This window comes from Myodes glareolus, chromosome 1 (assembly GCF_982192425.1).
Source record: "Myodes glareolus chromosome 1, mMyoGla1.1, whole genome shotgun sequence".
Lineage (NCBI taxonomy): Eukaryota > Metazoa > Chordata > Mammalia > Rodentia > Cricetidae > Myodes > Myodes glareolus.
In genome coordinates this window covers 100,672,750-100,686,061 of record NC_142026.1, presented here as the reverse complement: position 1 = coordinate 100,686,061, position 13,312 = coordinate 100,672,750, and the positions used below count along the sequence as shown (strand labels likewise).

The window sequence follows — 13,312 nt, the reverse complement described above, 5'->3', positions numbered from 1 at the left end:
ACCACATTAACTCAGACTTTGAAGCCCAACCGAGGCTTGACCTTGGGACAATACTTCTATCTCAGAATCCCATGTGCTGAGATCATTGGCTTCAGCTACTAAACTTTATATTGCATTTTATAGCTAAAACACGAGGGATTTTAGGTTTGTTTGGGTTTTGGTCTTGGTAGCCCTCCGAAAAGCTGTAACCACCAGGTCAGGCCTGTAGTCCCACATGTCTGGGAAGCTGTGGGGAGAGAACGCAGCAGCTTGTACAGTGTGTGGGGCCTAGTCAGGGAGTGGAACTGTATTCCAAATTGAACATTTATATACACGATCTTCTCAGTTAAAATATCACTCCAAAGTTCCAAAATCAATGATGCACAGAGCATAGCTTATGGTGATTATCTTATTTATTTTTTAAAAGTCACCTCTCCGGTTCTGTATGTTGTTTTTAAATATCCGTAAGAATATGGACTTGGGCTAGAGAGATGGCTCAGCGGTTAAGAGCACTGGTTGTTCCTCACCGTGTCAGGCTCGATTCTCAGCACCCACATGTCAACTGACAACTGCCTGTACTCTAGTTCCAGGGGCTTTGGACACTTTTTCTGGCCGCTGCAGGCACACACACAGAACATAGACATAGAGGCAGGCAAAATATCAAAATCCATTTCTTAAAAAATAATCATGAATACTAGTCCAAGACATTAATATTATCAGATCTATTTTTGGTAACTATGAATTGATGCAGTAGGTTTAAAAAAAAAGCCCTACAAGACATCCAGGCTATCTTTATACTAAATTAAAACTTTATTGAATAAAGAACACTCTCCCGAGCACATGATTGGATGGACTAGGTCTACATTACATGCAATGAAGCTGAACATGACAGTAGTTTAACATGGAATGTCAAACAAATTAGTTTTTCATTGTACAAAACCATTTATGTAGCTGACGTGCAATAAGAAAAATAGGATATTCAACATTGCCCAATCATAATAAGTTTTTGAAGAAACTGGTAGATGTCTTAGCAAACAGTTCAAATAAATTAGTTACACATCACTACTGAGACCTTCAACCCCTCTTGAATTTCAGATAAAATCTTAGTGCAAACATTAAAGTTGCTCGTCACTCTAAAAGACTGTTAAACTCAGAATACAAGTTCTGAATTAATGTGTAGTTATGTAGGAGAAAATCAAATTACCAGTTACTACAAAATTCCTTTAGGCACACTTAATAGTCCACTCTAAGCATTTCTCTTTCTAAGTCTCTCACATTAATGACTAAAGCCTGCTTACAGTACTAAAAGTCTATCATTCAAGCATCAATGATTATATTTCAGAGAAAGGAAATCATCAATTTCAGTAACGGCATTACTGCTACATTCTAAAAAAGAGGGAAAAAAAAAACCATAAGTAACAAAACCAGTATCCATAATAGGATACATGGGAAAAAAATTTAGGGAAAAAGTGTGCTTTCTTAGCACAGCAGGGATGCTATAATGTAAACACCATATTGGCCCACACCACAAAAATCCATGAGGAAGGTTCAAATTTGAACACTATGTGCATTTGATTCAAATCTGCATTTGTGAGTCTGCTTGTACCAATAATGACGAATAAAACACACGCTTACACACATGCATACCCACACGTAGAAGTGACTGTTAAATATCGAGCATGGCTTGCTTCCCTGATGCTAACTCCAAAGGAAACCACTAAATGACATTATACGACCCTTGTAGAAATGTCGACAGAAACCTTTTGGTGAATGTAAGGAACAGTTGAGGATGACGTATGGGCGATTGTGGCACAAATATGAAAAAGAACCCACTGAGATGTAACTACGTGGGTCATGCTTTTCTTTGAGCCTAGTCTGAACTTTGAGTTGATGAGTATAGTATATTGCGTGTATAGTAGCGCAAGGTCTCTAGACACCTGGAAGGTCAGGCCTAGAACGCTCATCCGCAAACCACAAGGCTTTGACACTGGAATGTTTTAACAGGGACATAGGACAACCTATCGCTTCATAAGGAAAATGCAATGCTGAGGAAGCATGGCTTCCTGGCCAAAGCTATTGTTGTTTCTTGAAAAAACAAAAACTTAAAAAAAAAAAATCACCCACTCACTCACATACAGAACCATTTTAAGGTTCGGTTGGGGGGAAGATAGAGAAAGCCCTTACCTACCTAAGTTCACCCAATGCAATTCTTACTAGAATTTAAGTTCTTTGAATCAACTACATTAAATTACCAGTATGTACCTCCCATATCCCCACCTGCTCCACCTAGCTATCCCAAACACCCCCAAGGAACCTAGGTATTATAATGTCTTACACCTCATCACTGAGGTTGTTGAGTACCACCTCCAAGGGAACAAAGTGAACACCCCAGGTATACTTTCTGTAAGCACCCCTTTTTCTCTTCCACGATCGAGCGGCATCTTGCTGCACAAGCCTCTTGTCTAGATCTCCAGGTCGTCAGGCCGAGGTCTGCTGCTGGCGCGGCTGCTGGCTCTGCTGGAAGGTCGCTGGTCCACAATGGCTAAGGGCTGGAGTTCATGCCCAGCTGCAATCTTTTTGGCATTCTGGTTGTCATCGGGGAAATCAAAAGGCTGGGCGTGGGAGTTGGAGATGGTGCTTCCGGCCTGCCCCATTCGATTTTGCTCGGCACTGAAATTAGCCCAGTTTTGCTCACTCGCTTGCTTGTTGTAATTGCGGCACGAGGAATTGTTTCTGTCACCGGTAACCAGCTTGTACCCAGGAGGAGACATAGGCGAGAGCGGAGCGGTGGGTGAGGAGCAGCCATTGAAGTAAGCGTATTTTGGAGAGCCGCAGTCTTTTGAGGGGCTCAGGGGGCCAGTGGTGGCATGGTAAGGATCGCTCTTCCCCTTCACGCGATCCTTAACGCCCTTGAAGAAGACATAGAAGAGTTCGATGATATTCAAAGCGAGAGACACCAAGGACACCACCAGCATGAAGATGATGAAGATGGTTTTCTCGGTGGGACGGGAGAGGAAGCAGTCCACCTGATGGGGGCAGGGATCCCTCTTGCAGGTGTAGACGGCGCTCAGGCTGAACCCATAGATGTACCACTGGATCAGCAGGAAGGCCACCTCGAAGACAGACTTGAAGAGGATGCTGATGATGTAGGTTCTCAGCAGGCCGCCCCTCATCTTCACCTTGCCGTGCTCTTCGATCCCGTACTTGAACTTCTTGATTTCAATCTGCTTCAGGTGCATGTCCACGTTGACACCATCTGTCTGGGCCACTTTGAGCTCCTCCTCTCTCTTGTTCAGTTTCTCTTCCTTTCTCATCACGTAGAACACATGAGCCAAATACAGGAGCGTGGGCACGGAGACGAATATGATCTGAAGGACCCAGAAGCGCACGTGCGAGATGGGGAAGGACTTGTCGTAGCAGACATTCTCGCAACCAGGTTGTTGAGTGTTACAGCGAAAGGCTGATTGCTCGTCACCCCACGCTGACTCGACGGCTGTCCCCAGCAGCAGGATTCTGAAAATGAAGAGCACCGACAACCACACCTTCCCTCCAGCCGTGGAGTAGGCTTGGACCTTGTCCAGAAGCTTCCCCAAGGCACTCCAGTCACCCATGGCTGGGCAACTCCTACGAAAAAGAAGAAAGAAAGCAACTCAGTGATCATAAACCGCAAATAGGTGTGTGTGTGTGTTTTTTTATTTCTTTTTCAAGGTGACTATCAAAATAAGGCAAATTCAATACAAATCAAATCAAAATTCAAGTGCAAACCTGGCTTTATTTTCCAAAGACGAAATTAAGTGAGAAGTAACGGCACCTAGCTAGAGCAGGAAGAACACCCCAACCCATAGGACGATGAAATATGTATTCCTAGCTGTCACCACCACCTTGCCATGTGACCTGAGAGGCTCTCTCTGCTAACTTGCCTTTCTTTTCTTCTTCTAAGACAGGGCCTCTCTGTGTAAACAGCCCTGCCTGTCCTGGAAATAGCTCCGTAGACCAGGCGGGCCTCGAACTCAGAGATCCACTCGCCTCTCTCTGCTTCCCAAGTGCTGGAATAAAGGCGTGAGTCACCATAGCCTGGCTGCCTCTGCTTGTTTTATTTGTCTGATAAACAAAGACAGTGCTTGACTGGGAGGCCAGGGTCTGTATGCATGCCTAAGCAAAACGCTGAAGTGTATCATTAAAGCACAAGGATCTAAGCAAGGGCTTAGGAGAGGATCTCCAGGTGTTACAACAGCCAACCCTCGTTCCCAAGATGCCAGGATGTTATCTAAGTCCTAATTTTACACTGAGATGTTCCTCTATGAAGTATCAAGCATGTAATTTGTGTGCATTCTGTATGAAGAACATTTGTGCATCTCTCTTTTCTTTTAAGGACCTCCCGTGTTAACCCAAGTTGCTTTTGAAGTTGTTCTCTTTCTGCCTCTCTCCCTCCTGGGACTCTAGTCACGTGCTTGGTCTGTTTTCTAGAACAGAGGCAGGAGAACTGCTCTGAGTTTGAGGCTCTCCTGTCACTTAACCTAAGCAAGAATTTCCAGACGAATGTTCACGTTCCCATTGAGTCCACTCTCAATGCCAGTTAATAGCTTGATAAGCGAAAGGGACCACGTCATGAGAATTTTCTCAGCCCAGCAGCCTTTCAAGCCAGCACTCGGAGTCAGAGCGATCTGAGTTCAAGGTCAGCCCGGTCTACACAAAGCTTATCTCAAAACTCAAAAGCAAACAAAAAGTATTTTCTCAAGAAAAAAACCCAAACAAACAAACAAAAGCAACAACAAAAACCCCAACCCTTCAGATTGTTGGGATAAAGGAAACAGTTTCCTGCCTACCCAGAAGGCTCATGGTTCTTAGACCAAGACGTCCCAATGATCATACACAGACTGGGAAGGCACATAGTTTAACAAAAGGGAAACCAGGGACAAAGCAACAAGCAGCAGGTCCAGAGGCAGTCCCAAGATTCAGAGATGAACTGCCTCAAACTCCTGAGTGGGGGTGGGGTTGTGAACCTTTCCTGGCTCTCTGGGCACCTTTGATGATGACCAGATTCCTGCCAAACCCAGAAGAGTAAGATGTGGGCGGGCAGGTCCAAGCAAATAATATTTTCTAAACAGCCATAAACAAGAGGATCTGTCCTTCCACTTTTTGAAAGGTCATTTCAGACTGTGAAATGACAGTTCAGAAAGGGAAGTCAATGTACGCAGTGTAAGACCAAGGGCTGGCAGGGCTGAGACTTTTTTTTTTTTAAGCCATGGAAAGGCTTGAAGTGAAGGGACTAATTTAATTGTGATGGACAGTATAATGGTTTGAGCACATAAAAAGCCTCTAATTTAGCAGAAAATACTAGACTAGAACTGAAGGGTAGTCCACAAGGGTCAAACAAACAACAGAATTTTTGGAGCCATAGCCAGACAGTTCTATGCGATGATGTGTAAATTGGCCCCACTTCTGTTTGTAAAGAATTATAATATTCTGCCAGGGTCAGCTGCTCTTGCTCAGATCTCCAGTTGTCGGGGGTGGGGTGGCGGAAACGAAGTCATCAGACAGTTGCTTGCGTCTCATCAGCATCATGCAGCAAGAGGTCAAGGCAAGCAGCATGGTCAGAGGCAGACGGGGCTTCTATGTAGTCAGGACTTCCAAGTGAAATACAGCTGAGGGATGCTGGTGGAAGTTCATTATTAAATTCTTTATACTCTGGAGTAAGGAACTTAACTTCTGTAGGATTCTGAGATTCCTCAAAAGTGTTCCCAGTGCCAGGGCATGTGAACTAGGGCACCAGTCAGTTCTCGGGCTAAGTACTTTTTTTTTTTATTACCCCAGCAATTTAATTGCAAAGCTGTCTTTTCTTTGAGCACCCACACAGTAGTCATTTGCATTAATGAGTTACAGCCTTTCATCTGAATACGATATGAATTATCCAATTTGGGCACTCTAGCTCCCGTAGCGTGTAGACACCTGTTATTACCACTATCACAGACACCATCAAATAACGCTTCATGTGATGGCTCACGTTGCGACTCCAGACTTAGTTACCACTCTGCTTTTAGTTGCCCACTGTTACCAACCCACAGTCCTGTCCACTGGGTGTTCTTTTTCTTGCCCACACTTAATATGTTCACTTTTCCAGATCTTAAAGATCTTCCAGATTTAAAAAAAAATCATTTTGGTTTTTCTGGATAGGGTCTTGCTATGTCCTCTTGACTAACCTCTAGCCTACTTTCTCTGTAGCCCAAGCTAGCTTTGAACTTGTAGCATGCTGCCCAGTTTAACCTCCTAAAATGCAATTATATCAAGTCTTAGATATAGGATCTTTTCTTCTTTCCCCCTTTGAGTCAGGGTCTTATGTAGCCCAGGTTATCATCAAAATCGATATATCTGTATGGCTGGCCAGCCGGGTGGTGTTAGTGCAGGCCTTTAATCCCAGCACTTGGGAGGCAGAGGCAGGCAGATCTCTGTGAATTTGAGGCCAGCCTGGTCTACAAGAGCTCGTCCCAGGACAGCTAGGACTGTTAAAGAGAAACCCTGTCTTGAAAAAAAGATCAAAAAGTGGAATGAATCTGAACTTCTGGGAAGCAAGGCCTGGAAGAGCAAAGCTTTTGGTTTTTTAAGTTACTATTTAAATGCTTCAGGTGGTTTTAAAGTAAAGCTTTGTAGGCCAGCAGGCAAGCGTGGGTCCTCAGAAGTTTGCGTGTTTTCCTGCCCAAAAATATTTCTGAGTGGCAGAACATCTGGGAAGGAGAGAAGGCCAGAGCATCTAAATATTTAGTCCGAGGTACAGAACATTCAAGACAGCAGTGTTCCGCCACCTGTGAACTGGGGTTACCCCTGGCTCCTCTGGTTCTGTCCCCCACTCTCTGCTATTGCCCGAGATCACAAGAATGGAACTGTTTAAGCTAAATGAGTTGTCTTAAAAAATAGTTTAGGCTTTAAATAAAGCTAGCTGACTGTCCCTGTCTTAACAAACCGCCCTGCAGAAGCTGCAGTCAAATCCCATGCCGTCGGGATGACAGGAGTATTACGGACTACCACAAGAGTATAAGCGAGTGTTAACCGTACAGATCTCCCGATGGACAACTGTAATGACAAGAAAGGAAAAACCCTGATTATAGTGACCTTTAAGAGCGTCGAGAAAGGGTCTCCCCCAGCCTAGCACTGGATTTCCTTTGTATCTGAGGATGACCTTGAACTCAACTCCTTCTGCTTCATCAAGAGCTGAGATTTCAGGTCTGTGACAACCACACGCCTAGCTGAGAGCAATCTTTTTGGGGAGATCTTACTCTGTATACTAAGCTGGCTTCAAAGCCAGAGATCTGCCTGCCCCTGTCTCTGAAGTGCTAGGATTGAAAACAAGGGCCACCACGCCTAGCTAGCAATCGTCCCAGAACGAGGGAAAAGCGAATTTAGATGAAGGTCCTTTAACATTTTAAATAAAATTATACTATCTAAACACACCAGGTAATGCCTACAGAACCTCTTGATAAAGTCACTTAATGGGCAATTTAAGGGAGGAGGTTAACGCTTTGTTCCTGCCTGCCACTACTCTCACCCTCCTTGCCTTAGCCTTGAACTAGTGTCCAGAGAGATAGGCTGGGTGGATACTTTCTCAACCTTCCAATTGCTGAGATTACCCCAGCTCCATTGTGGGTTTTTGTGTGGCAGGGTTTGTGTGGCAGATTGTCCTTGAACTCAGAGATCTGCCTGCCTCTGCTTCCCAAGTCCTGAAATTAAAGGTGTGTCACCTTGCTAAGCCCCCAAAATCGAATGGCCCTAAAACTAAAGTGCAAACTTTTCTACCACCTTTCTGTAGCTTTTAAGGAAACCTGGCCCCTAGACCAGATGCTCAGTGACTTTCTCTCTTCACTTTTAAGCAGTCAGATGGATTTTTTTTTCTTTTTGGTTGTTTGTTTTGGGCAACTTTAAGTTGACACATAATTAACATACCTGAACTTAATTTGAAGATAAATGTTATCTTCAAGATGAAATCAGACCTGACTGTTTCCTCTCAGATTCTAGCATTTAGCCTGACTCACTCACCTCTCTTTTCCTGCCTCTTGCCAAAATATTTGTATCTCATCTCTGCGGTGTTCTTCGTCAGTTCTCCTTAGTGAATTATCCTTCGCAGGAAGGATTGAGAGTCCTGTCCTAGGGCCCGGAATTCCCTGCTTCTCCTGCCCTATTTCTAACTTTATTTTTTAAAACTTGCTTTCCCCTGTGCCTTGCAGCATTACATTTGCTTACTGTCAGGATCCTCTAGGGCGTGAACTCTGGCGATCCTCCTCTGAAGAGGTGGCTGACTCCTGTCATCTCAGCATTTAGGAAGCTGAGACAGATGGATGGACAAACTGAACGCCAGAGTCAGGCCTATGAAAATGAGGCTGCCTCAAAACAACCAACAAAATAAACAAAGATCTTCTTTCAAAAAGCCAGAGGGGCTGGAGAAATGATCCACATGGGTTTGGTTCCAGCATGCCTATGGCTTCAGTTCTGGACGAGCTAATCCCCTCTGTGGACCAGTGGGCATCAGACACAAACACCCATACACTTGAAGCGAATGTTACTGCACTGCTTTGTGTGCTCCCGTCCCCAAAAATCTAGTGCCTAACATGTCAAATGACAGTTTTGCTTAGGGATTGCTGTTGTCTGAAACAATATGCTTCGATCATTTGAGCTACTTACTTTTAGACAGGCTTTCTCTGTGTAGCCCTGGCTGTCCTGGAACTCTCTCTGTAGACCATCTGGCTGGCCTTGAAGTCAGAGGCCCACCTGCCTCTGCCACCCAAGTGCTGGATTAAAGACATGCATCCCCACACCCAACTTGGACCAGTTTCAAATTATGAGATGAGACCTCAAGGGTCGTCAAATAAAGCCCTCCAAGATATGCCCCTGTGTTCCCCCAGTTCTGAGTGTTCTAACAGATGGGAACATACAATTTCAAGAACCCAAGAACAAAATCACAACAGCCCTCTGCTTGAAATGTTTACTTCAAGAATGATAAATGTTCAATAGGGTAGCAAAGATGACGCTAACCATTTAATGTAATAACCTCTACACAACCTGAGTCCACACAGGCAATGAAGAGATCTGGATCCAGCACACCACAGAACACATCCCCAGACCAGGCAAAACTGAGCCTTTGCAGCCCTGTGCAAGGCTAGGACGCTTGGCTCTCCTCGATAAAACCTAGTCTATGTAAATATCATTGTCACAAATTCTGACACGCAGGTTTTGGATGACCTCAATCCATTTGGAAGGGATTCCCTAATATTCCCAGTCTCACAGGTTTTGCTGTGAAACACAAGATGACTTTTCTGTCCTGCTCACACACATCCTCATCTGGACACAGTCAAAATAGATTGGACTGCACAGAATGAGAAACTGTGGTTAAGGGACCCCACCCAAAAGATGGTAAACCAAGAGACAATGTCTTTCTGCGTTCACTATCTGCTACCTAGATCCCCTGCCAAAGGTTGCTCAGTCAATTTTAGGGATAGGGGAGGGAGTTAGAAGCCGCTGACTAAAAGGGCATATTCAACTGCCTTCCGAATAACTTTAAAAGCCGCCATTTGTCATTTCATCTGCCTCCACTCACATCCACCTCCAAAGATAGCTTGCTAAACAACATTGTTACTCTTGTGACTATGTAAACACAGGTTTAGGATGCCCAAGTATACCAAAAAACAGTCTATTTACCTCAATAAGCACTCCACGAGCTAACCCATATATCCCATGCTTTTAGTTACCATCATGATAAAAAGCAACTCTTTCAAAAGAACTGTAAATATGTCATGTCACGGTCATGGGAAAGTGGAGTTTAACCATTTACCTCAAAGATTCAGAACACACTCGCACCTTCCTACCTAGCAGTAGCTAGGAAGTTTAAGCTTGGAAGTATCTACACTGAATATGGACGTTAATGATACACACAAGATGATTACATTTTCTCCCCAGAGTTGAGCAGGATATGCCCCAACACATCAAGAGTCAAACAGAATCTCAAAGGGAAGTCACAACAACAGGAAAGGTGGAGTCACAGGTATTAATCAGTGGGTGATCCTATCATTCCCTTCCCTCGGGGCATATAAAGTTTCTACAGTTCACCAGAGCTGTACCTCTGCATATTGTAATAAAGCAAGGCACAGTGTCTGCTGCCCCTTCTCCCTCTGCAATTCTCTCTGAATTAGAAACGTCTAAGGGACCAAACGCTGCTTCCTATCCGGGAGGAAATGCAGTCTTCCTTTGCTTGCTGCTAGCTTTATAACCAAACTTCCCATGGAAGGTCAGGGAAGGATAAGAATCTCAACGGCAGAAGGATGAGGTGATGGGGCAGCAGTGAGGTTGAAGAGCTTCAAAGTGGGCATTAGAAACGTCAGATCAAAGCACTACCACCGGAAGCCGCTGGCAAAGGAAGGTGGCTTTCACACGCTGGGGAGACTCATTCCAGTAAATCAAAATTCAACATCTCACCGGGACAGGATGCTACAGTCTGTAATTGAGCTCAATTTCAATCAACTTGGCCTACTAAGCAGAATTAACCAATCTGCCCCCAGTGGTAGTCTAGGTCCTCGTTAGCATATTTTATTCTTCAGCTTTTATTTCCAACAATCCTCAAAAAAATTAACATTAGGCTTCCTCGTGGGACACTACTGCCCATTCAAGGTTGCTCAGACTGGTAAGATTCATCACTTTTCAGTCACTACGATTTTGGTTGAGGGAACAAAGGAAATTACTTTAAACCCACCTCCAGACACTGCCCGGTAGGTTTTTAGATCTCGATTCTGGTCTTCCCACCCTAAACCCGGCTAGGGGAGAAGAGAAGCTCGCCTCTGCGCGCGGGTCGGAGAGCACCGGCCCAAGGCTCTGCCAGACGTGCTGGGCGAGCGTTAGGTGTACCCGAGGGCACGAACGGGAGAACTCTGCCCGGAATTCAAGGTTTGAATTTCCCAATCCTGAACGGATTTGCCTCAGCACGTCAGTAGTTGTAGCCCGGTTTCTCGAAGGGTCTTCTTTGCCCCTCCTTCTTCCGCCCCGCCTCGTTCTTAGGGAATTTCAAGAGTTTCCACAAGTGTTACAAGTGCATTTCCCAGCACCGAGACTCCCTAGGTGTTCAGAGGCCCTTCCAGGGACTGCACCCGACGAGTTTAGGGAGAATAGGGCGAGAAAAGGCAGCGCGGAGGGGGAGGGGTTAGACTGACGACTTTAATGAAGTTGAACGCTCGCTCTTTGACCGACGGGCGCCAAGCCGGGTCTCCCCTCCCCCCCACTTCGCGGACAGAGGTCTGGACCGCGAAGACCGGAGACTGCGGGGAGCGCGCGAGCTTAGCTCAGGATGCTAAGATGGCAGGAGGGGCCCCGCGCTACCCGCCTTCCCAAAACCTTCACTTGGATTCGACTCTCAGACTCATCTGGTACAAAGAAAAAAACAAAACAAACCTTCAATACAGACTCACCCTGAGTTATTTCGGTCGGGACTTTAGGCGGGACAGAATGAACTCAGAGCAAAGTGCTTTACCAATTAAAAAAAAAAAAGCTTTAAGACGGACCCTCTTTAAACTGCACGTTAACATTATCTTTTCCTAGCGCTTAGCACCCCGGTAGCGTCAACTCAAAACTGTTCCGACAGCTCCAAAGTCGCTACAGGTCTCCGCAGGCAGACGGAGGCCCGGAGCGTGGCGGGGGCGGGGGGGGGGGCTAGTGGTGGGTAAGCTCCCTCTAAAGTGCGACTTCAAAAAAAATGCCTTTTCCCTATTCCTTCTAGGAGCTCGTGTTTTAGCAGTTGATTTTGGAAAAGCATTCTGGCATACACACACTCTAAAACGCCCGTTTCTTCTCTAACACTCCGTAAGCCACCACCACCCATTCAAGATTTCTCCTGCCGGGAGTTGCCAGCGTGGTGGAGTAAAAAGCTGGCTGTGCGTGCTAAGGGGTTCATCCCGAAGCACCGCGCTAGCTTGCACAAAGTAACTACTGTTGGTCTAAACGCCCTAACAGCAGCACACATCTTCTGGCTTAATCCTGAAAAGTCTAAGGAACCACGTGGAAGTCAAGTAGCCGCAGCTTCTCAACAAAGCACTCTGTCACAAAAGAGGGGGGATCTGCTTTTTCAAGGCTACAGAACAGCGGTCAGTATTTCCACATGAAAAAAAGCACACGGTGTACGATACCATAGGAAGCACGCTAAGCAAAATGCTCAACCCAAGGCCCCCAATCTCCCCCCCCCCCCGCGCAATACCTACCCCTATTAGTGACTACAAAAAAGTTAAACTAGGCTCCACAACAAAGAGCCAACTTTAGTAACTTGGTTCTTTACTCTAGTTGGAAAAGTCTGAGTCTTCTACCTGTTGCATTGTTAGGAAAACTTTTTACACAACCAAACTATAAATCAGCACGTGGAAACGGAAGGCACTTTGAAGTCCATCTTTCTACTTATAGTATCAGAAGACAAAGTGACAACGCATTTATAAACCACAATAGAAGAGCTTTCCTTACAGAAAAAGATGTAAATAGGTAAAAGTGGGTTTTTCAAAACTTACTCTTTCGCTTAAGGAAAGCGAAGCCGGCGCGCCAAAGTGAGGCTCCTAGGAGGCTGAAGTCAAGGAAAAGGAGGGCTCAGGCTCTCCGACCTGTCTATTTAAAGTTTAAAAGTCTGCTGCTGTTTGGTACTTTCCTCACGCCTTCCCCCAATGAAAGAAAAGTGCTGATACCTCGTAAAAGCCTTTTTCTAACTTGGAGCACCGAGCTTTTAAAAGTTTCAAGCCACTGACTCAACTGGAAGGAGGGGCTAGGAGAAAGGGGAGGGAGGAAGCAAAGGCGGGGAGGAGGTGGGGAGAAGGCTGGTGAGCGTGGGGCTGAGCGGGCTGAAGACGCAGCCGGGTCAAGATAGAGTTGTAGTTTGAACGTGCTGAAGAGAAAAACAAAAGAAAAAAAAAAAGAAAAGAAAGAAAGAAAACAGCCCTGTCCCTACTTGGCTGTAACCCTTCAAAGATTAAAAACTGTTGAGTCTAGTGCTTCCGATCACCAGAAAAAGTGAGAACACGTACTCTTTCTTTTACACGTTCTAAACTAAGAAAAACAAAAAAGCACAGCAAGTAAAAATGGGGGAGACAAGGCTAACCAGTGCGGACTTGTTCCGTGTTGCCCAAGCTGTGTGAAGCTGGAGGTGGGTGTGAGTGATCTTTCTTATGATCTAATTCTCTTCCACTTAAACACGGGCAATTAACAAAGAGAAGAGCTGGTGGGCATGGGAAAGGCATTGCACAACCAGATGTGTGCCGTGGTTTGTCTACCCCTTCAGCTCCTGGACTGGGTTAGGAATTTTTATGTATTCTTTCAATTAAGCACA

At 45.3% G+C, this 13,312-nt stretch overlaps 1 protein-coding gene across 1 annotated transcript; it reads right to left on the bottom strand.

The window, feature by feature from the left end:
* Nucleotides 1-766: 766 nt before the first annotated feature.
* Gja1 (gap junction protein alpha 1) lies at nt 767-12,711 on the bottom strand. Its single transcript, XM_048425188.3, has 2 exons — nt 12,504-12,711; nt 767-3,603 (listed from the first exon to the last, which is right to left on the bottom strand). The coding sequence occupies exon 2, from the start codon at nt 3,588-3,590 to the stop codon at nt 2,442-2,444; it is 1,149 nt and encodes a 382-aa protein (XP_048281145.1). The 5' UTR covers nt 3,591-3,603; nt 12,504-12,711; the 3' UTR covers nt 767-2,441.
* Between the last annotated feature and the right edge of the window lie 601 nt (nt 12,712-13,312).

Coding starts and splice junctions, on each gene's coding strand:
- Gja1 (XM_048425188.3), bottom strand. CDS start 3,590: ATGGGTGACTGGAGTGCCTTGGGGAAGCTTCTGGACAAGGTCCAAGCC.